The sequence below is a fragment of the Orcinus orca genome, chromosome 6, assembly GCF_937001465.1.
Source record: "Orcinus orca chromosome 6, mOrcOrc1.1, whole genome shotgun sequence".
Lineage (NCBI taxonomy): Eukaryota > Metazoa > Chordata > Mammalia > Artiodactyla > Delphinidae > Orcinus > Orcinus orca.
In genome coordinates, this window is record NC_064564.1 from 7615537 (window position 1) to 7640432 (window position 24896).

Consider the following 24896-nt stretch of genomic DNA (forward strand, 5'->3'; position numbering starts at 1 on the left):
GGGTTCTAAGGAGGCGGCTGACCCAGTTAACTTTGGAGAGTTCTGTGGGCAGGTCCAGTCAGTCCTGCAAGATGGGGGGTGAGCCCGGTGATCTGCGGGCTTTCCCACCTTGAACCTCACGAGGGAAACCTCACTAAGGGGCCCTTTGGCCCAATCCACAGTTTGCTATTATTTTGTGTTTCACTGTGAGCGCTGAGGTTTTAAGGTGAAGGACGTTCTGTCAGGTTGAAGAAGGATCTGAAGCTGGTCAAACACAGCTACCCAGACTGTACTGGAAACCCAATGGAAAACTTGAATGGTACACTGACTGCATACTGTGTCGACACTCTAATGCTGTGTCGATTGGCAGGTACAGACAGAGCCCGAGGAGCGCTGCTGCAAGGAATGGACCTAACGGAGCGAGTGGACGCTCGTGGGGGCGAGGCCCGGAGTGCCTGCAGCTGCTGTTCAGATGCAGCTGTGGAGGATCCGGGGTGGGTCCTGAGTCTGCTCCCCTGTGCCCTCCCTGCTGCCCAGAAGCCCAGTGCTTACAGCTGCCGCTCTCGTCAACTCAAGTCCCAGAAACACATTCCTCGCTGCCTACGTGTTAAACGCTGAAGCAGGACTCACTCCTGGGAGGGGAGGACCGCGTGCTTGTCCACAGGTGTCAGGCGTGACATCCTATGACGACATCGGCGAGGACCGCGGCAGGTGCATCCCCTCTTCACACGTGATGAGGGCATCACCATGCAGACGATCTGACTGCACGTGAAAGAAAGAAAACCAGCCACGAGAGCTTCAGAAAAGTTTTTAGCAAATGTTTCCGTCCATTTATTTTCTGTACTCCTTAAAAACAAAACATCATGTTTCATACTGAAGCTCTGAAATACTGTATGCCCGAGAGGCACCTCCCACTCATGCTGCAAGCTGGTCCACGTCCTCTCTGCTTCTGTTCGCCAGGTGAGCTTCAATAATTTCTGCAAAGAGATTCCTCTTCAACAGATTATACGCAAGAGGTAAAAGCTGGCCAACAACTTTATGAAAATACTGAAAAACAAAAGAAGATGACATTAGCCAGAGGACGCAGCAGGTAATACAGTGGAAAAAGCAGTTGTTAACGAAGCCCACTCCCCACACGCTGGGTTTCAGCCAGCGTCTGCGTGACAACAGTGAGTTCTGAGACAGCGCCGGGCGCCGTCCCTGGGGCAGTCGTGCAGCTCTTCAGGACGAAGGGCACTTCTTGAAGGAAACTCAGAAGAAAACCAAGTAAAAACTGTAAGCGTCCTTATTCCCTCAGATACGGTTTATTCACCCCCTTTTGCCCCCAGTACACTCAAATGCCTTTTCCTTCTCGTCGGTGTGTCCCCACCACATAAGACTTCAATCATCATTTCCGTTAGCTGGCACCGTCGGAACAAGGAGCTGAACGTGAGTTTTCACATCGCACTGAAGGCTCCCCCCCGTGTCTTCAGTTCCTTCTTGCCCCATGTCAGCCTCCACCCCTGAAGTCGCTGCCTCTGTCAAGGGCCCAGACGCGCTCCGAGGACAAGGGAGGGCAGCCGCCGTTGGCGCCTGCTGTGTGCTTCACTGTCCCTTCTCCGATGCTGCTGGATTCTCAAGACAACCGAGTTTCTGTGAAGCTGGTCAAGCACTAACTATTCTGATCGGTCACTGACCCTCTCTGGCTGTTAACCACTCTGATTATTTTTACTGCTAACAAACAGCCCTACACGAGAAAGACAGAGTCCCCAAAAGACTCCCCCACAGTGGCGTCAGCCTGACCCCAGTAACTGTCGATCAGAAACGCAAATGCTCAGGCCCCAGCAGGAAGGGAACTCGGTGAGGCCCAGGGGGACTGGGGGGTCGGGGGCGCGCCAGCCTGTGCAGAACAAGCCCCCAGGGCACCCTGACGCTCCAGCCCCGCGGCGTCCCCAGGTGACCCTGCACTTCACAGCCTGCGCAGTCACCTTCTGGGGTAGAGGCTGACGTGGGAGCCGCCTGCCTGTGTGGCCCTGAGCACCTGGGGCTCTTTCTGTGCCGCAGGTGACATGGTAGGTGAAGGGAGAATTAGGTGGTCTCCACAGCAGGCAGATGGCCTGGGAGGGCCCCAGGTGGCGCGGAGGTGCAGGGAGTACGGCCCACGCTCACACAGCTACTCCCGGGGAGACGGGACTCAGGCCGGGGCCACCACTCCTCCCGCCTGCCCGACCCCCAGCCGCGGCTCAGCGGCCTCCTGCAGCTGCCTCGTACGTTTCTCCTACGTGATGAGCAGGGAGTTCATGGTAAAACAGCACCTCCTCTATGGTAAAGAATTTCCAGCATATTTACAGACAGCATTTACTCTTCATCCCGGAATTCAAGCACAAGAACAAACCCCCCACGGAAAATGAGGCGGAGCCAGGAAGGTGTGTCCACACCCTAGGAAGGGCACAGCCGTACTAGTAAGTAGCTAGGAAGTCACTTGGGCACAACATCCGGGTCATTCATCTCGGCCAGAGTACAGGATGAACTTCAAATAAAAAATATGCTCACATCATCCGCTTAAAAATCATTTCAAAATGTTCATTTTGAAATTCAAGCTGAATCCATACCCTGCGTGCTGGACTTGCGGACAGCAATGAGCCGGAGTGTGTGTGTGTGTGGGGAGGGGATGCAGGGTGGGGAGGGAGGGGGCAGGGTGTGCTCACTCACGTGGGAACCGTGGCAGAAGAGGTCCATCCCCAGCTCCAGCCCCATCCCATAATCGCACTCATCATTAGCAAACTGCACGTAAGTCATCATTTCCTGAACAGGAGCAAAAGCTTTGAGTCTCTCAGCATCACTGGGGGCCTCCACAATCGTCTTGCAGATTCTCCTGAGACTGGCTGAAAGATCAAGGACACAAGGTTACCTGTAACCACCACGGTGCAGACGGTAACCTGGGTGTTTCCTCATGACTGTCCTAGTGCAATGGATGCCTCTTTGGTTGGCACTGTATTTTACAACGGCCATTTTATGGTTTTTCTACTTAAGATTCAAGCATAAAAATGGCTTACTTAACGAAAAAGACTTCTTGTATTGGCACAGTGGGACCTAGCTGTAATCAGGAATCACACCAGCTTCCAGAGATTTTCCCTGGGCTAGTCCAGGTTCCACAGACTATGGCCAAACCTGACCCACCTGTTTTTAACTGCCCTCAAGCTAAGAGTGTTCTTCCATTTTTAAATGGTTGGAAAAAACAAAAACTATATGGAGACCGAGGGATTAAAAAAAATCCAGACAGACAGTAAAGTCTGCTTTTTTTGCCCCCTCCTACCTTATTACTTAAAAAAAAAAAAAAAACAAAAAACCCAGAAAAAGACATACGAGAGACAAGAAATCATTGTAGAATTAAACCTTTACCAGTAGTTTTACCAAAGTGGGGGAAGTGCAGCTACGGCCAAAGTGTAATCTGAGGTGAGAACAGAGAAAACTAACATTTATCTAAATAAAAACGAGGGGTTTAACATTTCTATCTGGATTTTCAACGTTTTTCTCCCTGCTTTCGGAGGCCAGGGTGCGTCAGCTCCCACGAGGCACGTGAGAAGAAAGGCACCGAACGATGCCTAATTAGACTTCCTTTCTGACAAACTGGGAAAATCCGATAAAGCAGACGAGCTGCCACTCACTCGGAGCAACAGACACGTTCCTGGACACGGGGCTGCCGTGCTGGCAGGGACGAGGTTCGGCCACGACATGAGCAGTCACACCTGGAACTCACGGTGCCGAGTCTCCCGCACGAGAGGCTGATGTTACTTACACACTCTACTGACACTAACCACAAACCCAGGCTGACGACAGCGGCGAGTGTCTGCCAGGGCTGGACCTCGGAACACGCGCCCCCGGCACACACCCGGCACGTGCGGTCACGGGCTGCGTTCTGCCCCCGCCCCGTGGCAGGCAGTACTGCACTGGACAGACAGCAGTGACACGTTTACTGGAAGACAGACATGTTCTTCCACCGGCAACATTCTGCAGCGCGTCGCCTCACGGAACCCAAACTGCGAGACTGTGCGAGCAGCCTCCACCGTCACCACGCTTCAGTGCCTGCTGCTGCTCTGCTCCCCGCTGCCACCGCCCCCCGCTCACGGTGCGGAGCCACAGGCTGCAGCACAGGGAAGTCAGGCCGCCAGCTCGGCGATCACGCGACACTCAGAGCCACATCTCAGGTCCCCACCTCCCGGACGTGAGAGTAAGAGCTGCGTAAAGGCCTGGGTGAGGACTGAGTTAACACTGTGTACACATCCCCCGACAGCGTCAACCACGACACGATCCAGTGCTCAATAAATGGTATCCCCCCGGGCCACGTTACAGCGTTATGTGTAGAGAGCCTCGGGGGAAACTGGTCAGGAGCAGACTTCACTGTGACCCGCTGAGCGCTGTCACCCGTCCACAGACTGCCAGCCACATACACCTCCTGGCAAACAAAACAGCGAGACACTAGATCCTTAACTATGTCTGCTACCACTTCTCATTCAAAAATAAACCAGGGAAGGATCTAATGCTAGAACGTTAGAAAAAAGTACAAGTGGATAAAAGTGACCCTGGACATAAAACCCAGAACCTCAGCCAGGGGAGGTAACGGTTTACTCCAGGGCCCCGCGATTGCTGTAACAAATGCCCTCAGTCTCCCCAACAGGACAGTAAAGCTGCTGCTAAAGCTCGGGGTGGACTGGCTCACAGGGAGGCGGCGAAGACCAGGGTTTGACCCCCGCCCCCGGGACACAGCCCCTCTCCCCTCCGGCCTCAGGGAGGAGGTCCAGGAAGGTCCCGCGTGTGCAGCGCGTGTGCAGCAGGCTGCGCGTGTAACCCACCTTGGCATCATACCAAAACAGAAATGTGAAAGTAATTTTAAGCTATCTAATTTAGCCCAACATATCCGAAACAGTATCATTTCTACACATGGTCAATGTAGGAAAAACTTAACGCTGCTGCAGTTTTTACATGGAAGTGAGTTAACACCAAGCCAGACCACAAGTTCAGCCCCTCCACCGCGGGGCCCACATGCAGTGCTTTTCCCTGGGAGTCCTCCAGGCGGAGGGCAGCTGAGGCCACAGCTCTGTTCTGAACAAGGGAGGGCCTGCATTTTACGTGCTGCGCAGGGGCGCCTCTAATTCCCTCTCGCTGAGTGCCCCTCGCCCCACTGCCCCCAAGGGAGCAGGGTGATGAGAAGGTGGTGCCCTTGGGGGTGCTCAAGTAAAGGGGGTTGGGCAGGGGGAGCTGGGAAGCGATTTTCATCCTCTGTTTTCAACATGGCAATAATTAGATTTTGTGTCGTTTTTATACTTACAAATGAAGTAACTCAGAACTGGCTTCTAAAAGCTAATCAGACTTACATACAGATGGAAGACTGGTCACAAAGCACTAAACAAACACGTGCTGTCCCACTAATTACTATATTGTACATTGATGGCTACAATGTCAAAGGCTCTGAAATAGTTCAGAAAAAGTCACCTAGACCAGAGGTTCACATTCTTTAAACTTGTAAAAATACTGTTCTGAGCGCTACCAGGCAAGCAGTGTGCTAAGCACTTACATGCTCGGTTACACCCCAAACACCCCTACGGATGGTATTCACCACTACTACCCGTATGGCGGATGAAGAAGACCACGGTTCAGGGTAGTTCAATAACTTGCTAAGGCTACACAGCGGCAAACCCAGCTTCAGTTCAGGCTTCACTGACCATAGAGCCTGAGCCCTTCTTCACTAAGGGGAGGTGACTGTTCCCCAAATGGCACATGTCCTGACCTACTTCTCAACATAAGGAAACCTTTCTCCGTATACATTAACGCACATACACATGTTCATGTGAGAAATACGTTACCATCCGTTTCAGGGAGCTCTCTGTATCCCACATCATTTTTATCTACTGGGACAACCAAGCCTGCCCCATGAAAGGTCTTTGTCACGACCTAAATAAAAGGAAAAAATAAAAAAAATTTAGTCACTGTAAATAGACGAAAACAATAGGGGGGAAAAAAACCCCAAAACAAAGCACACCCACAAACCCGCAAGACTTCTGCCAAAACGCAACATTCAGTGGCCCTCTTATTTCAGTAAATTTGGACCCCAGGGCACAAGTTTAATATTTCTTTCCTTTAAAATTAGCTAGAAGTCAAGCACTTGAAGTAAGTACGACAGTGAAACAGCCGGCTTTCATTAACTGGGTCAGCTGTCTGAAGTCTGCGCTGTGCGTCCCACTACAGGAAGCAGGGCGCGGTGTCAGTTCCATCCACGGCCATGGGATCCTCTAGGCAGAGAGCCTGAGGGACTGGGCCCTGAAGGAGAAGGAATGGTTTTTGTCAGCAGGAAGACGTGGAAGGCAGAACTCCTTTCCATCTTGTGAAATTCAGGTCCCCCATTTCTACCTGGAAAATTCAGGCTCGTCAGCAAACTTCCCCAAAGTAGGGCAGTTTCTAGTGTTGTGGTGCCCTTCGTGGAGGCAAATAACATAAACCGGTGAGCTTTTCTTAAGTGTTAATTTTCAAAGACAAACAGAGGTCCAAACACAACCCCCATCATAACCCTTCCAGTCTGCATATTTCTCTTATACTAGTGGCATTCTTAGGTCTTTGCTGAACAAAACATCTGCTTCCAGTATCTCTGTGCAGTCCAGTGACATTCCTGAGGGAAGGACGCTCTCAGTTTTAAGGTCCTCGCCCCCAAGTCTCTGTACCAGCTCTCCACCCTCTCGCTGCTTTCACTGTCCTTCATTAAGCAACACAGGGGACAGGTTATTCCAAACAAGTCCCAAGACCACTGCTCACCCCTTGGGAAAAAACAAATGAAGTCACAGTTATGTTGTATCTTACTCCTGATACCAAAATAACTTGCAGTTGGATTTTAGAATTAAATGTAAAAATAAACCCATAAAACTACTAGAAGAAAAGGTAAATATTTTATATGATTTGGGGTTAGAGAAGGAAAAGACTTATAGACTTGACTACATTAAAAAAAAAAAATTAGACTTCCCTGGTGGTGCAGTGGTTAAGAATCCACCTCCCAATGCAGGGGACACGGGTTCAAGCTCTGGTCTGGGAAGATCCCACATGCTGCAGAGCAACTAAGCCTGTGCACCACAACTACTGAGCCTGCGCTCTAGAGCCCGTGAGCCACAACTCCTGAGCTCACGTGCTGCAACTACCGAAGCCCGCGTGCCTAGAGCCTGTGCTCCGCAACAAGAGAAGCCACCACAATGAGAAGCCCGCACACCACAACGAAGAGTAGCCCCTGTTCGCCACAACTAGAGAAAGCCCGCGCACAGCAACAAAGACCCAATGCAGCCAAAGATTAAAAAAATTAACAAATCAAGTAAAAACCAAGAACAAAATTAACACAAATGATGAAAAACATCTGCAATATATACATATAACAATAAAGTTAATAAAGATGAATGTCTTTATAAAGCAAGTCTTACAAATAATGGAAAAGACTTAACACCCAAATGAAAACACAAGTAATTCTAACCTGATGGAAAAACGGGCAAAGTTCAAGCAGTTCACAGAAGAAATATAAATGGCCAGTGGAGAAATGAAAACGATTTAATGTCCTTTACAATCAAAGAAATGCTGATGGAAACAATGGTAGATCATTTTATACTTTTCAGGATGGAAAGACCAAAGGGACTGGTAAGACCAGCACCGGCGAGGACCCAGGGAAAGGGGCGCACAGCCCCTGCAGGTGGGGTGCAAAGGAGTCCAACTCCTGGAGGGGGGGGAGTTCTGCAAACAGAGAAAACACACACACACTTAATTTTTTTTATACCTGTATAAATTTTTTTTAAAAACCACTTTGGACCTGGCAATACTACATCTAGGAATTTCTTCTAAGGAAATAATCGGGTAAGTGTGCAAGTAAAGGTGCGAACCGTTATTTATGGCAGGCTGTCTGCATGTGTGGAGTTTTCAGCACCCTAAACTGAACATAAGCGCAGCGCCCTTGTGAGGCAGACGTGCCGTGCAGCACAGGAGTGACGACCACAGTGTGTTCACAAAGCAGTGCTGACGCTGAACGCAAAAGGCCACAGTGACGGCACGACTGTCTTCTGCTCGACTCAGGCTGACACCCAACAAAAAACCACGCTATGTACGTATTTTCACTGATGAGAAACTGTACTAATTGTCCATAAAGAGGTATCAGTTACTAGTAAAGCATCAAAATCCTAATTTTATTACGAAGAATCAGATTACCAGTTTAGGAAAACCCTGCACAAGGGTGGGTGATGTTGTGAGGCATCAGAACTAGAGGTGGACAGAATGACGGACCCTCATTTTACAGCGACATTAACTCTAATGTCGATTTTAAAAGTGACATCTAGGTACTGGAAGAGGTAAGGTGGCACATAGCCAGTTAGTCAGATAGGGTGAAAGGAATGCTAGCTATGAAAGATGTGAGTTTAGGTCTCAGATCTGTCATGTAAAATTCTGCACAAGGAGCACAGCCTCTGCAAACCTACTGTGCTTGCCTGTCGGTCGTAGGGGTGGAATGAGCAGCTCACAAGGACCTCTGGCCCAAGCACTACAAGGCACGGCTGGTATAAACACAGATTGCTAGCGTGCCATGGAGTGCTCCATTACCCTGGGATGCACGTGCTACCTCCACACAGAAGGCCCAAGTCACCAACTCACATGCTAGTGGACTAGAAAAATATTTATTCCATGAAGATCTCACAGTAACAATAAAAGAATAAACTTATAATAGAAAAGGATCTGGAAGCATTATCACCACATGTTGTCTTTGGGAAGATAAAATCATGGTTGTCTTAGAAGTTCTTTTTTTCTTTGAATTTGTGTTTACCAGCTATCTTTGTAAGAACAAATACTAAAAAGAAACCTCATGGGGGAAGGGGGCCAGGATAAACATTCCTATGAAACTTAATCCAATAAATTTAGATTAAGACTCAGATTACATGAGACTCCTATCTAATTTATAGTTATGGGGAAGAATGAATGAAATCTCATCTGAAATTACTGCTGATGACAGAATGTGCTGCTGGCAGCTGTCTGCTCGCAGCAGCTTAGTCGTTAGTCAAGACAAATTAGGATACGTCACAACGGGGTGAGAAATGCTCCCCTTCCTACCCTATAAGGTGGGAGAGGCTCCCTATGAAAACTAGAAAGGTCAAATGGCAATATGAAATCTTAGAGCAACTGAAAAATGCCCCATCGCAAGGAGTTTCATTCAAATGAACATTTTTAGAAACTGCTTCCGACCTCAAGGACTAAAGAAAGAGTTGATAAGACTGCGATTCAGTGACTATAACTTATCAGAACATCACCCCTGCAGCCGAGTCAAGATCAGAAAAAGCACTGAAGTAGGATTTTCAATAACTACGTAAGCTGACGTACTTAGTTGCCAGCACCAGTTTATTCTGGGTTAACGAGTACTTTATTTGGCCTAGAACACGCAGATGAAGCAGCCACACACAGGAGACACTGCTGAGAGGCTGGCTGCCCGGACTCCGGTGATGAACGCCCTCCTTCCCCAGGGTGATTAGGACAGACTCCTACACAGTTCTCATTTACCCCCAGGCAAGAATTCTTCTAGCTTCTCTGTTAACTCACCCTGACAATTGTAAGTGAAAAACTCAAAGGATCCAAAACCCAAGAAGTATTTGCTGTTTACAAAACCACTCACACTGCAGGTGCCAAGGGAAGCGTTGGTTGGTGGGCTCCATAAGGCAAAGGAGAGGGGCCTCCTCATGCACCATTTCCTAGAGAAGTTTACACACCTCAGTACACACCACTCTCAAACGCCAACTGCCTGAGGGGCTATAACTATAAGGCACTGTAAGGCAGACCTTTACACATCTACCCCCAAAACTCTTGGCACGAAATCAACAGACCTTAGCCATTAAAAAAAGAAATTTAAGCAAATATTACGTACAAAGCCGCTTTCACTCTTCTACAGGAGAAACTGGTAAATCAAGATCAACGAGTGAGAAGGCCTGGCTGAGTTCTGCACCCGCCGCAAGGGCACTGCGTCACGTGACCCAGCCTGGCCGACAACCTGCAGGACCTCCCAGGCCAGACCCTGGACAGCCTCCGAGGGAGCCCCGCGAGGGCAGCGTCCAGCTCTCCCCAGGACAGGGCAGCGAGGGATGGAGAGAAGGTGCAGGTGGCAAGCAATCAAGAGAGGAAAACCCCCTGTTAAAACAGCAGGAGAGTCAGAGGCTAACAGACATAAATCATACTTTCTTATCTCTCTGTTTCATCTTCACGGTTCTCTGTTCCAGTGAGAACCCCAGTTCTCTGGCTGCTTCTGTGAGTTTCTCATCTATGGTTTTCAAGAGGCTAGTTTTCTTTTTATCTGTTACTTCTTTAAGTTTTTTCATCAAAAATAATCTGAAAAAGAAGTAAAAGCCCTCATTAGTATGCAGGCCATTGTGCTAAGCACACAGACCTTGGGAAGTTACGGGGAGCCGAGTTACAGACATCAAACTCCATGCAAGGGAAAGACTGCAGAACCACCACCAGAGCCCCCCAGAATCCCGAACAGGTTCTTCAAGCAAGAGAAAAGCACTATTAATAAACAGCTGCCAGTCACAGAAACAGCAAACAAGATTTGTCTGTATTATCTCTGTAATGTCTACAACAAAGACACAGGGTATTAGCAGAATGAGGTTAAGCCAAGTTCCCGTCACGTCGCTTGATGCTGAGATCGGCGTACCGCCTTAGAGAAGTCCGACATAACAGGAGAAAAGAGTGTGGAGACACCAAAAAGGATTTTCTACTTTTAAAGAGCCAGAGGACGTTTAGAATACTTAAGCATCAGAGATTCTTTTCAATGTTACCTTCAAATCTGCATTAAGATAAATTTAAAAAATATAAAAGGAAAGCAAAACTATTCTATAAGCTGATACGAAAGCACAATTCAAAATATTTTTAAAGGTATGTGAATAGTACAATATATTATTGCCAGTTACGGAAATAATTTTATGTTAAGAATGCTGCAGAGGGTGTGGAGAAAAGGGAACCCTCTTACACTGCTGGTGGGAATGCAAACTGGTACAGCCACTATGTTAAACAGCATGGAGGTTCCTTTAAAAACTAAAATTAGGTTTACCAGATCCCACTCCTGGGCATATGTCTGGAGAAAACCCTAATTCAAAAAGATACATGCACCCTTATGTTCACTGCAGCACTATTTACAATAGCCAGGACATGGAAGCAACCTAAACGTCCACTGACACAGGAATGGATAAAGAATATTACTCAGCTATAAAAGAACAAAATAATGCCATTTGCAGCACATGGATGGACCTAAAGATTGTCATACTGAGTGAACTAAGTCAGATAGAGAAAGACAAATATCATATGATATCACTTATATGTGGAATCTAAAAAAAAGGGTACAAATGAACCTATCTACAAAACAGAAATAGTTACAGATGTAGAAAACAAACTTATGGTTACCAGGGGGTAAGAGGGAGGGATAATTTGGGAAATTTGGACTGGCATATACACACACTACCATATACAAAATAGATAACTAATAAGGCCCTACTGTACAGCACAGGGAACTCTACTCCGTACTCTGTAATGGCCTATATGGGAAAAGAATCTGAAAAGGAGGGGATATATGTATAACGGATTCGCTTTGCTGTACACCTGAAACTAACACAACATTGTAAATCAACTATACTCCAATAAAAATTAAAAAAAAAAAAAAGACTTTTGCCATCAGAGCAAGAGTGAAAGGAAGAGCTGGAAACAGTGCCCAGCTGGACACAGTTGGTCCCCTTCCTGCAGCCACTACCAGGCTCCCAGGAGGAAACCCGCTCCTGCCCACCACTAACATTCAGCAGTTTGCTGTGGGCTGGGCGCTGCGGGTGCTATTCTGATCCCCATTTTACAGATCAGGAAACTAAGGCATCAACTTACCCAAGCTGACAGAATTAGTGTGCGTGGATTAAAGTGCCACAGAAGCCAAGACCACCAAAATCACGGTCTCATGATTACAGCACAGCATCACAGTAAACCTCACCTTCAACCTCACCAGCCGCGTATCAAGAGGCTCTATCTACTACAACCATACAAAGCACACCGGCGACGCCAGGGCCCCAGGGCTGCTGTTCTCTGTCCACAGCACCCTTCCTCCCGGGTGCAGGCCCATGGGAAACACCCTCTCAGAAGACGTCCACCTCTCCTGACGGCCCTCAGTACTGGTCTTCTCATCCTTCTCACATTATAGGACCACTTCCATTCCAGTTTATTAAGCTTTTGTCTCTCAGCTTCAAACCTACAATCCAATACTCTGCTGCAATGTGCACATGGAAACAGCCAGAACGTTCTGTGCTGTCCCATTAAACCTAATGGGAGACTGTGAACCCTGAGTGAGTCCTGCAGTGGTCATGCAGAAAACACTGGTTCACTAAGTTATGCAGATCTCCCAAAGAGTGACCCTTTTCACTGTATTTGATTTACTCCATTCTATCACAATATGAAAAAACCACATTCATTAATAGTACTACCAACCTCGTTAGCGAAGTCTTCAGGAAGTGAGAAGCTGTCAAGCTCACAAGGGTGGTTACAACTCTCCCCAATTCTAATGTTTGCTTTTGAAATCTTAAGTTTTAACACTGGCGACAAACACAGTCCGTTGTTTTCATGTCAGAGTAACCAGTGTCTGCCAGTCCCTCTCTTCAGCAAAGTGGAAAAAAGCTGAGCTCACAACTCGGCCTCACAAGACCTTTTTCCTCGAGACAAACCCTAACACCTAAGTGTGCCGAAGTGCCTCCCGTCATGCAGGACGTTAAGAAGACACGTGCCCAGCGGCAGGGATCTGATCCGCCTTTACTGTGTCATCACGGACCTCCGTAGGGACACCCGCGTCACATCCCAGCCGTGATAACCCACGGTCCACTGCCCACCAGGTCCACTGCCCCGACCCCGCTGAGGCTCCAGCAGGGCTTACCCGCCTCCACCTTTGTGCTGTTGGTGTGAGAACGACACCCTGTCATCACCCAGAGTCTGCAGCTCACAGGCCTCCTGGGAAGTGGGCAGGCACCCCTGGGGGCCACACCCCACTGTTTGATAGCTGCTGTTTAGTTAATGGTTTTAAACGTGACTACACGTCAGAACCTCCTGGGTTCCTGGTTGAAAGTACCCAGTACAGCAACGTAGGGTGGCAGAGAATACTGGGGGTGCAGACAAGAGGAAAAGAGCCTATTTGGCAGCGCGTCTCGACCCAAGAGCTGATACCTTGCCTACACGTACTCTTGTACTACGCACCAAGTGTTTTAAATGGTCTATAGGCCCGTACAAAGGAAGCGTTCATTAAATGTTCGTTAAAATGAATGTTCATTCACTTAAAACATTCACTTGAAATGAATTTTTTAAACTTAAGAATTAAAATTATAGACATACAGGTTTGAGATCTCTAAGTATATCTACACTTAGATACACCTGGAACATTTTTTTTTTTTTCCGGTACGCGGGCCTCTCACTGTTGTGGCCTCTCCCATGGCGGAGCACAGGCTCTGGACGCGCAGGCTCAGCGGCCATGGCTCACGGGCCCAGCCGCTCTGCGGCATGTAGGATCTTCCCAGACCGAGGCACGAACCCGTGTCCCCTGCATCGGCAGGCGGACTCTCAACCACTGTACCACCAGGGAAGCCCCTGGAACATGTATTTTTAAAGAACGTTCCCGAGTCCTGCTCTAGACATGCTGAAGTGAATGAAGCTGAGGTGAAGCTCTTAACCACAAGCCCAGGAGGCATCCGTGTGTAGTCAGGTTTGAAACCATTAACTAAACAGCAGTGGTCAAATAGTGGTCTGTGGACCCCAGGGACCCCTGAGACCTTTTAGGAGGTATACGAGGTCCAAACTATTGCTACAATTATTTTAGGGAAAAGAACAGAATAAAAAGAAAATATTCCTAATTTTGTTGTCCAAAGGTAAGTATTTTAAAACTTTCAATCTATCTAGATTTCTCTCCGTGTGCATTAGAAGCTGTGAAAAGGGAACCGTTCCACACTGTTCTGTTATTTGACCTCTTCACATAATGTATCAGCTCCTTCCCAAAACAACAGATCAATATCCTGGTGTTACACTTTGTGGACATTTTCTATTTAGTTACCTAATTTTCTCTAACTGCTGAATATGTATGTTTTTTCTAATTTTTCCTTTTTATAAATAATCTGAAATATACACAGGTATTTATGTGCACCCATCCAAAATTTCTTCAGATAAATAGCTAAAAATGGAATTGCCGATTTAAGGTATAGCATATTAGCTGGCAATGTTCATTATCTGTTAAGAAATCTTTGAAAAAATATTTAAACAACCTTATTCCAACTGCTTTCCACAAACGTCTTACCAATTAACACATGTCAGAAAGGTTTCTTATACCCTAACCATCCTTGGGTATTACCATTCTTTAATCTTTACTCATCTTTGTTAGCTGAATTTGCATTTCTTTGGCTACTATTAAATATTACACAAAGAGAACTAGTTTCCCTGGGCATAAAAATAATTTATGTATAACAAACGGTCTGCCTTAAAAGACATTACTGAGGCTGATATAGAAATTGTTTTGATTAGCTGATTTAAGTAAAGTCTCAAAAAAGAATACTATATATACTGTAACACTTGAAAAGTATAATAACCTTTTTACCTTTATATTTGAGATAAATTATTGGAGGTGCAAAACATTTTTTGTGTGAAATAGCATTAGGTACTCAAATATACTCACTTGCTGGTCTTCACCTAAGTTATAAATCTATCAGCAATGTATTTTTGTTTTCTATTTCCTTTTCTGTGTTCTCCAGTAAGCTAAAAAAATACCAGAATGATCCTGCATTATTTTCGATAACAACTGTATCTTTCTTCTTTTTTTTTGTAAGACCACTAGGATTAATGAAAACTTAGTTGTTTTTGCTGTCAGAGTGTTTGTGGAATGATTCACCGAGCATCTACAAGGCAAGTGCTGTGCACAAGAAAAAGCCTCTGCCCTCATGAACTTACACGTTAGTGCAAGAGACAGACAATAAGGAAATAACTATAGTTGTTTCCAATAAAGACAGGACCAATTTAAATTCAACAATAAATCTGAAGGGTGTAGAGAACTATAAACAGCAAGCAACGTTTTCTATAAATTTCAGAGTTATCAGAAAAGAAAAAAGAGCCTTTCTGGGACATCTCCCATGCCCTTTAGATACACCGGTATGCACACAGCAGCCCAGCAGGTGCACTGATCGACCTAGTTTTCTGTTTACTGCAAATTTGTGCTATTAAATCACAGGGAATGAAAGTCTTTTAAAAAGTAGGGTAGGGACTTCCCTGGTGGCACAGTGGTTAAGAATCCACCTGCCAGTGCAGGGGACACGGGTTTGAGCCCTGGTCTGGGAAGATCCCACACGCCGTGGAGCAACTAAGCCCATGAGCCACAACTACTGAGCCTGCGCTGTAGAGCCTGAGAGCCATAACTACTGAAGCCCGCATGCCACAACTACTGAAGTTCACACGCCAAAACTACTGAGCCGGCGCTCTAGTGCCCAAGAGCCACAACTACTGAAGCCCGCACGCCGCAACTACTGAGCCTGTGCTCTAGAGCCCGCGGGCTGCAATTACTGAAGCCCGCATGCCACAACTACTGAGCCTGCACTCTAGAGCCCATGAGCCACAACTACTGAAGCCCGCACGCCACAACTACTTAAGCCCGCATGCCGCAACTACTTAAGCCTGCGTGCCACAACTACTGAAGCCCATGTGCCACAACTACTGAAGCCCACACGCCACAACTAATGAGCCTGAGCTCTAGAGCCCATGCGCCACAACTACTGAGCCTGTGAGCCACAACTACTGAAGCCCGTGTGCCACAACTACTAAAGTCCACACGCCACAACTACTGAGCCGGCACTCTAGAGCCCATGAGCCACAACTACTGAAGGCTGCACGCCACAACTACTGAGCCTGCGCTGTAGAGCCCACAAGCCACAACTACGTAAGCCCGCATGCCACAACTACTGAAGCCCACGTGCCACAACTACTGAAGCCCACACGCCACAACTACTGAATCCCACACGCCACAACTAATGAGCCTGCGCTCTAGAGCCCGTATGCCACAACTACTGAACCTGTGCTCTAGAGTTTGTGAGCCACAACTACTGAAGCCCACACACCACAACTACTGAATCCCACACGCCACAACTAATGAGCCTGCGCTCTAGAGCCCGTGTGCCACAACTACTGAACCTGTGCTCTAGAGTCTGTGAGCCACAACTACTGAAGCCCGCATGGCACAACTACTAAAGTCCACATGCCACAACTACTGAGCCTGCGCTCTAGAGCCCGAGAGCCACAACTACTGAAGCCCACACGCCACAACTACTGAGCCTGCGCTCTAGAGCCCATGAGCCACAACTACTGAGCCTGCATGCCACAACTACTGAGCCTGCACACCTAGAGCCCGTGCTCCACAACAAGAGAAGCCACTGCAGTGAAGAGTAGCCCCCGCTTGACACAACTAGAGAAAGCCTGCGTGCAGCAAGAAGACCCAACACAGCCAAAAACAAATAAATAATTAAAAAAAAGAAAAAGTAGGGTAAAGAGATCACACAAAACATGGTCTACTTATTTTGCTCAAGGTGATGAAGGTGCTTTCTTCATTTTATTAGAGTGTCCACGGCCCACCTGCTGTGGCAGCTCCGGATGGTGTCTCTGTCTGCGCACCGTGGGCGGCTCCCTGGCTGGGCTCTGAGCCGCCCCGGCGCTGCCGCACCACCTGCCCTGTGCTTCAGCTTGCGTTCCGGACAGGGCTGATGCCCCACCCGGCTGCAGACGCGGGGCCCTGACCTCGGGGGGTGGAGGTCCAGCTCCGGCCCTACCTGCACGCAGAGGTCTTAGCCTCCCGGGTGGAGGGGAGGCGGGCAGGGGCCCACTCTCACCGGCACAGGTTCTGCCAGACCACGCAGTCCCAGAGCACTTGTGTGGCCGCAGCTGGCGCTCCGGCTCCCTGCGATGTGCCCTGACAGTGGCTTCACTGCACTCAACCTTCCGTCTCAACCACATACCACAGGTTCTCAGAACGAACTCTTCAAGACTGTTTGACCTAAGATGCCTAAAAAATCTTTTGAGTTTGCCACGGGACAAACAAGGTCAAGATTAAGTAATATTTTCATTAAATGATTAGTTATAAAAGAGGTCTGTTGTTTGGCGAAAAGTTGAAGTGTGGATAACATGCCTGCAAAAGTCATGTAAATGATCTCCAGGTATCTAAAAATTTTTGGTTACCTCATTTCCCCTCAGAGATGGACTGATACAGTACAAAAATTGTAAACCAATATAAATAGGAGACATACTGAAATAAAACATTTTCTTACTTGACTGCAGCAAACACATTATCTCCATTTTGAACAATTATACAATTTTTCTTTGCTTCATTTGTAGCGACAAATACAGGAAGTTCATCAGGAGAATCCCTGTTTAAGCAAAAGATATTACAAATTTAGCTGCCCATAATTTGTATTATCAGCAAAGTAGAATTTTAGGTCTATAAACAACAGATTATATCTGCATGTTTCAAAAAACTGCCAATGAATTTGCCAGGTTTAAGCTCTAGTTTTCTTATGAATATCTATAACAAATCTTATTTATATAACAGAACCTAAAATTAAGATTCTTAGGACCTAGTTACTTTTATACCTGAATACAAAGAAGGAAAGAATAAAGCTTGTTAAAAGGAGGTGAAATTATACACAATCATCTCTACCCTAGTTTAACAGTCCGTGAAAAAAAGAAAGGTGGAAAAACCAAAAGAAACAGGACAGAAAGGATCATAAAACATTGGCAGCGTAAGGAGCTGGTTCACATCTATAACCAAATCCCTTCACTCTACGCCTGAGGGAACCGATGGAGACGAAGCGACTCGGCCGAGGTCCTGGTGAGGCAGCAGGAAGCCAGCAGACCCCAGCGCCCCAGCTCCCAGCCCTGCGCGCCCACGGCTCCCTGGCATCCCTGCACACCTTCTCCACGTCCTCTTCTCCCCGCCTCGCTGTCAGCGCCAGCGCCGCTCCAAGTGGAGGAGCCACCCCCCACCCACAGCGCGACTTCTAACAGTCTAAGCTTCCTGCATGTATCATTTAACCCTCCGAACATTCCCGTCGGGCGTGTCTGATGATCACAGGACAGGAAACTGAGTCACAGCAAGTCACTGGCACAGGGTGAGCCAGGTAGTAAGTAGGAGGACCAGCCTGCCTCCAAGCGCGTTCTTAATTCTATGGCCCCTGGAAGCACAGGGCCTACTTAAGTCACAGCAGCTGCTCTAAATTACCTTTCCTAGGCTGAAAGAGCTTTTCTGAACTCAAAAGGAAAAAAAAGTTTATAACTATAGAGGAAAAGCTGGAGAGGTTCAGCCTAACGAGCTCACCCATCCCAGGGTAGGTTAGTAGGTTAGAACGGCAGACAGCCTGTGTACCCACCAGGAGAGGGTACATGTCCTTCACCTTGGGTGAGGCCAGTGAACATCTGTTTACGCTCATTACAGGGACAGTAGCTGTATTTTAGGAGAAGAGAAGCCCCTTTACCTGAAATAGCCCATGTGGAACTCAGTTTTACAATCTCCAATAATAATGGTCTGGAACTCAGGGGGATCATAGTAAAATCTCCAGTGAAGGTTAAAGTTCAGGCTTGCTGACTTTTTCTTCATTTTATGTCTTCCGGCAAGGATATCATAAGGACCCACTAATCGAAGTCCAAGGCTTGCAGAAAGTGAATCTATAAATTAAATATGTTTATTTAGACAGTGCCTTTCTGGAGGCAGACAGGAAATACTGCCTTTCATTCAGAAAATATTTCTAAGCAGTTGTCTTAAAAAAGAGCTTCTAAAGGAAAAGAAAAAAGTCTTTAGTTACATGTGAAGATGTTAGTTGTAAATACTCAAAGGAAAAGAAATCAGAGCAATGAAGATGTGGCTAGGATTTCCTCTTAACTTTACCACTGATGACATTTCAAACATTCCTGCTGTTTCTTATTTTGGCCAAAACAAGACTGCTTTGTGTTCCTATGCACTGCAAACCTTTACCTTGTCTCATTACTGTGTTGCTGTCGGTCTCAAATATTTGTAGCACATCCAGACCAAGGGAGAGGCAACAGACAGCACATGAGGACGAATAATTTAACTAAAAATGTGTTTAATGTATTTCCTTCCCCTTCCCTCCACCTCAGCTAATTATCACTCTCGACTCATTGCCTCCTTGACCATCCATCTGGCTCACCCTAATCCTGGATGAGCCCACCTTCTTTTTCCATCCACAGATCAGCCATCAAGTCTGTTCAAATGTACACGTTTACAGCATCAGATGGGCCTTCGTGCTTCTCTAAGAGCGAGGCAAGCACTTCAGGCAGGACCTGGATATGCAAGGAGGTGAGGATGGAGAGAGGAAGAAAATTCTTGGAAGAGGTAACAACGTGAAAAAAAAGCATGGGGACAGTTTAATTTCCCCCCCTCTATGAACAGATATAAATATATAGATGTTTTAAATGGAGATCATGCTGTTTTGTAGTGTTTTTTTGTTCTTCATCCTGTCCTCATTTAAATCTTCTGAATAGTTTCTTATACTATTAAATGTTTCTTTAATATGTCTACCATTGCTAGGCATTTACTGTTTCTTTTTTATTCTAAACAATGCTTCAGTGAATATCTTTGCTAACACATGTTTGTACACATCCATGAGTACTTTTTGAGAAGGTGCCGCACGGTTGCAGTGTTTTGATATACTGCCAAAATTCAGTTATCTCCCAGTATACATTTTCGTCAGCAGTCTCTGGGACTGCTTCCCCCCACCTCATGTGAAGACATTTAAACAGTACCAAAGGGTAACAATGCAAAGTAACTGTTACATTATCAGTTTTTAGTGTACCTTTTCAGAGATAGTATACGCACATAGGAAGTATGTAGGGATGTGTGTGTGTGTGTGTGTGTGTGTGTGTATTCTTGACCTAAAAATACTAACGGCAGCATATGCTACACACTCTTTTTTCTTTTGAAATATTCCAGGCATGATAGTTTATCATCGCTCAAAAATCTGCCTGATTCTTTTAAAACTATGTATGTCCACTGAAAGATGGGTAAGTGATGAGCATTTAAGGCATTTTCTGCTTTTTGTTTCAGTATCATTTAACATAGTTTGGGTTCACCTAACCCTTAAGACAAGTTCCTAGGGGCAGCACTGCTAAGTCATACTAAAAGTCCTGGAACACACAGAAGTATGTGCTTGTTTTCTTGCAAACTCTCATCAAAGCATGTCGTGGAATGATGTACCTTTGCTAGTATGACATTTTATTTCTCTCATTTGAAACATCTTTGGAAAAGTTCCTTTTCCATGAACTGTTTAGATCCTGGGTCCAGTTTCCTACTGTCTTTTCCACTGGCAGAAGCCAGAGGAAGATTCTGGAGCAACTCACCAGCTGGCTGTTCAGGATCAAGTCCTTCACAGAACCTCCAGAAGTGATAGAAATCTTCAGGCAGAGAAAGCCTGTAATGACTTTCTACTTCTTTTCGAAGGTCACTGGGCACGTCAGCTTCACAGCATTTACCCTTCTTCACGGCGACTGCTTTTTCACACTGAAAATCCGCACATACAACTTTGTTTCTCCCAAAGTAATTTCAGCAACTTGGACTGCTTAATAATATTGCTCATTTTTGTTCACCCCAACTCTATGAGTTTCCTTTAAAACTCTATAAATGGTATTTGAGTAATATCTGGGGATTCTTTTGGGTGAGGAGAAAAAGGAAAGAACAGTTTATAATATATAGGTGTCAAGAGGGACACACACAGCAACTTTTTAAACATATTTCCCTAAGATAATGGAAATGCAGAAAACAAAAAACCAAAAAGTATAAAAGGTAAACAGCAGGAAAAAGAGGAATAAGAAAATGGCAGGTTTTGCCCTGTTCTGGTAAACAGGGTGTCATCGTGCCTTTCATTTAAACAGACTCAGTGACCACACCAGAAACAAATTGCCAGAAATAACTGGATGCAAGGGATTTACCAGTTAAAACAATGATTTCAGAAAAGGTCGTTTAAGGCCAGACTAGGTTATAAAACTCAGCTCCAGCAGCTCTGCAGTATAGGTTCATTCTGTAAGTGTGCTAGGCTTTAGAATGCTTATTACATCTGTGACCTATTCCCACAAAAATAAAATGCTTGGTTGGCGGGTACGCATCTTCAGGCTTGGGAGCAGCCGTGCGTGTTGTTCTTTCTGGGAACCTGGATCCTTTCCTTCCTGTCCTTCCTTTCCAGCGATCAGTACATCAGTGCTGCCCAACCCCGAGGTATTCTGCCCCCAAGGGGACACGTTTAGCAGTATCTGGAGACCTTTTCGGTTGTACAAACTTGGGGGTGTGTGTGTGCTGCTGGCGTTCAGTGGGTAGAGGCCAGGGATGCTACTAAACATCCTCCAGTGCACAGGAGAGGCCCCTTAACAAACACCTATCTGGCCCAGACGTCCACAGGGGTCACGACCGAGAAATTCTAACCTCATGTTTCTCATATTCACATTCTTCCAGCATGCTCAAGTTTACTGATGTTATTTTGGGTATCGTTCAGAGTCTGCAAAGTGTATTTATGAACCAGATGACATATACAAGAATGTTCTTGATGGCATTGTTTTACGAGTGGAAGACAGGACAAATGAAAATGCCTCTTGACAGGAGAATGGTTACAGGACTTTCAAACAATGGAATATTACGCTTAGTGAAAAGGAAAGAGAGCCACACACAGTATGGATCAATCTTGATAATATAATGCTGAATGAAGAAAAACGTCCCTGAACATTATATGCAGCATGATAGCCTTTTTATGAAGTTCAAAAAATACTGTTCAGGCATAAACTCATGGGTGATAAAGCCATAAAAAGAAGACAGAGGAAAACAAACAGTTCAGGATCGTAGCTACACCGAATGGGGTCGACAGGAAGGAGTTAGGCAGACAGGACAGGTGAGCAACATGAAGATGGAGAGCCACGGTCAGCCTTTCAGTGCTTGGCCTGGGCAACGGCCTCACAGGTGTTTGTCGTATTATTAAACGAGTAAGGTAAAACAGGACCATGACCAAGAATAACAGTGTATCATGCCAAGGATTACAACATGTCTATATGAGGTCATAAAAATTAAACTAACAAGAAGGCTGTTCAAACAGGGATCCAAAAATTGATGGTGATAATAGCAAACAGTAAGAAATATAACAGTAAAAACAGTCAGTAATAACTACCTGTTATGCACTTACTATGGTGCCAAGCCACTGTGCTAAACTCCTTCTATGGATTAACTCATTTAGTCCTCAGAAATTCCTTATGAGCTAGATTCTGTTATCCACATTCTACAGACAAGGAAACTGAGGTTAGGTGACTTCCCCGAGTCCCTAACTAGAAAGTGGGAGAACAGGCATTTAACCCCAGGTGGGCCGGCCCCCAGCAGATCCAACCACTTCAAGCTGTCTCTTCAACTGCAAACACACAACAGCAGAAACATGTCAAGTCCTGACCCAGCCTCCCCTCTGTGTGTACGCCCGCCTTTGCTGAGACTTCCAAAGACTGGCTCAAACTTAAGATGTTAGAAAGAAGAGCCTTAAATCTACCTTGCTGAAAGGCAGTGTTGCATAATGGTTAGGCTGCCCTGGTTGATTCCTGACTTTTCCCATTTCCAGCTCTGTCACCCTGGGCAAGTTACCTAACCTCTCTGTGCCGTTCTCTCATCTACAAAAAAAGGGCTATGTAGTACCTCTATCACAGGGTTGTTAAAAGGAATAAATTATTTGTAAAAATACACAAACAGTGCTAGCACAGAATACATAAATGCTGGCTATTACCGTTGGCCATAGTCTCTGTAGACGCATCGTAATTTTTGATGCTTTATTTCTAAGACTAACACTCTGTCAAAGAAGTTCACTGCCCTTTCAAAGGGAGAAAAGGGTGTTTTCAGCTCTGCCTGAGCTCACACGCTGGCTGCATCCCCAAATCCCTAATAACTCGAGTTTAGGACGGCTGTGCCCTTCAGGGGCTGCCCTTATCCTTTACCCTTCTGTTCCTGGAGAGCGGGACCGGAGTAATGAACGCCCAGAACGCGGCCCTCCTGCACCGTCTCACCCCATCCAGCTAACAGCGCAGCCAGAGGGACTTTTGGAAACCTCTACTTCTTTCCTGCTTGACTCCCTGCTGCTCTTGCAGTGGTGACAGAACGTGTGAGGCCGCAGGAAAGCCTGAGCCGACGCCCCTCCGTGGTCAGCGCCCCCCCGTCCCCACCCCGGCCTCCCCGCGGCCGAGCTCGGCGCTGCGCCCGGCCACCCCTCCGCCGCGTTTCCCGCCTTCGGGGACGCCCTCCTTCCGGGGCGTCAGCAGCTCTTTCTACACTCGGCGGGGCCGGCCGGACCAGAGGGTTGGGGGAGCGTGCTGTGGGGGGACCGGGCTGAGTCAACCCGCTCCCCGGGGGAGGGCCCCTGACTGCGCCAACCCGGCCCCGGGGGAACCCCGGGCTGTAACCCGCCCCGGGACCGCCCCCGGGGGACGCAGGGACGCGAGGCGCCGCTCTCCGCTGCGGCTGGGGTCAAACGCGCCGCGCCACCCTCGGACCCGCGGCCGCCCTTGGACCTCAGCGCGGTACCTGCGGCCCTTCCCCGCCGGGCCTGCGCTTCCCGCCGCCGCCCACCATCCTGTATCCGCTGCAGGATGAAGCCCGTCCCGCCGAGAACTCGTGCGCCGCCGACTGCTTCCGGTTCAAGGGCGACCAATCACCTCTCCGCGCCGCGGCGCACACAAATATAGGGAAGGCCCCGCCCCCACAAGCGAGCGCGCGGCCGAGGCCCCGCCCACCCGGCCAGCTGGGCAGGTTGCCCTTTGTACGCGCGTGCGCGTCCCGCGAGCTGACCCACCTGAGCTTCTCCGGGGGCACATGGACCCCGGCCCAGACTCGGACACTGCGGAGGTCTTCTTCCTCCCCAGGCCTTCACTGGGGCAAGGCCGGTGCTCCTTCGTCTGCATTCATTTAAAAGATTCCTCTATCTGTCCCTCCCCTACCGCGTTTTTCTTGCCCAGCCCTGATTCATCTTCAGTGGTTTGAAATCACACAATTTCTGTCCACCCACGCTTTTGTTTTACTTAACTGAGTCGGTCTTAAATAAGATCCTCTTGAGATCTGTATCTTTGAAAGGTATTCTTTTTTGTTAATAAAAGTTTATCAGTAAGACAAACTGAAGTCTGCCTAGAATTAAGCTACAGTGTGTCCATAGATTTGTATAAGATTGTTGACCTTGCTGGGGGAAAAGATAGTAATTGTTTGGATTTTTTTTTTTTTTTTTTTTTGCCAAATTTGGGTTAACACAATTATCACCAACATACTTTAAAACAGATATTTTTGTTGGTGATGGTGCTGGTGGACTTTTGAAGGAAAATTCTCTGTATGAAAACGGGAATTGACAAGTAAAATCAGTGAAATGTTTAAGATCGCATAGTTGAAGGCTCTCAGACCCAATAAAATGCTAAAATTGAAAAGGATGCTAATCACAGTACAGACTGAGAAAACACACGCTGCAAAAATAGTAGCTACCAAACGAGTATGTTTTTTAGAGCTAAAAGTCACTGGGATTACTATTTAGGGTTAGACTGTTAGTGAAACATGGATTAATAAAAGACAATGAAAATGGAATCAGAATTCCTCTGTATTCCTTAAGAGTGATTGATTCTAGGATTCAGCTAACTTTAAGCTCCTGATCCAAGATAAGATTTTAAAAGGAATATTTATTTCCAATCTTTTTAATGCTTTCAAGACAATAGATGTCACATCTGGCCTCTGGAATAAACACCTCTTTCTGCATTTGTTATGAGAGCTGCTGCAAATAAAAGACAAGACTGGATGCACTTGGAATTCCAGGTCCTCGGGTGAAACCAGACTCGTACTGAAG

At 46.9% G+C, this 24896-nt stretch overlaps 1 protein-coding gene and 1 long non-coding RNA gene across 3 annotated transcripts; both read right to left on the reverse strand.

The window, feature by feature from the left end:
• Positions 1-782: 782 nt before the first annotated feature.
• On the reverse strand, positions 783-23739 carry LOC101278429 (histone PARylation factor 1). 2 transcript variants are annotated; one of them, XM_004278672.3, is made up of 8 exons: positions 23600-23739; positions 20404-20563; positions 18525-18714; positions 17322-17420; positions 10191-10341; positions 5823-5910; positions 2671-2843; positions 783-1026 (listed from the first exon to the last, which is right to left on the reverse strand). In XM_004278672.3, exons 1-8 carry the CDS (start codon positions 23645-23647, stop codon positions 895-897), a joined length of 1041 nt encoding a protein of 346 aa, XP_004278720.1. In that variant the 5' UTR covers positions 23648-23739; the 3' UTR covers positions 783-894. The 2 variants fall into 2 exon arrangements, with proteins under 2 accessions (XP_004278720.1, XP_033259470.1); XM_033403579.2 differs by lacking the exon at positions 23600-23739 and adding an exon at positions 22809-22996.
• LOC125964785 (uncharacterized) lies at positions 5923-10184 on the reverse strand. The gene is made up of 2 exons (XR_007478061.1): positions 7466-10184; positions 5923-6767 (listed from the first exon to the last, which is right to left on the reverse strand). It is a non-coding gene; the product is annotated as an uncharacterized LOC125964785 (long non-coding RNA).
• Positions 23740-24896: the final 1157 nt, after the last annotated feature.

What these genes read in the sequence shown, in the direction of transcription:
- LOC101278429 (XM_004278672.3), bottom strand. Translation starts at nt 23,647, where the DNA reads ATGGTGGGCGGCGGCGGGAAGCGCAGGCCCGGCGGGGAAGGGCCGCAG. An exon ending in TGATCCTGAACAGCCAGCTG is followed by an intron (nt 18,715 to 20,403) that starts GTGAGTTGCTCC and finishes TTTAATTTATAG; the next exon opens with ATTCACTTTCTGCAAGCCTT. An exon ending in AGAGCTCCCTGAAACGGATG is followed by an intron (nt 2,844 to 5,822) that starts GTAACGTATTTC and finishes TTGATCTTTCAG; the next exon opens with CCAGTCTCAGGAGAATCTGC.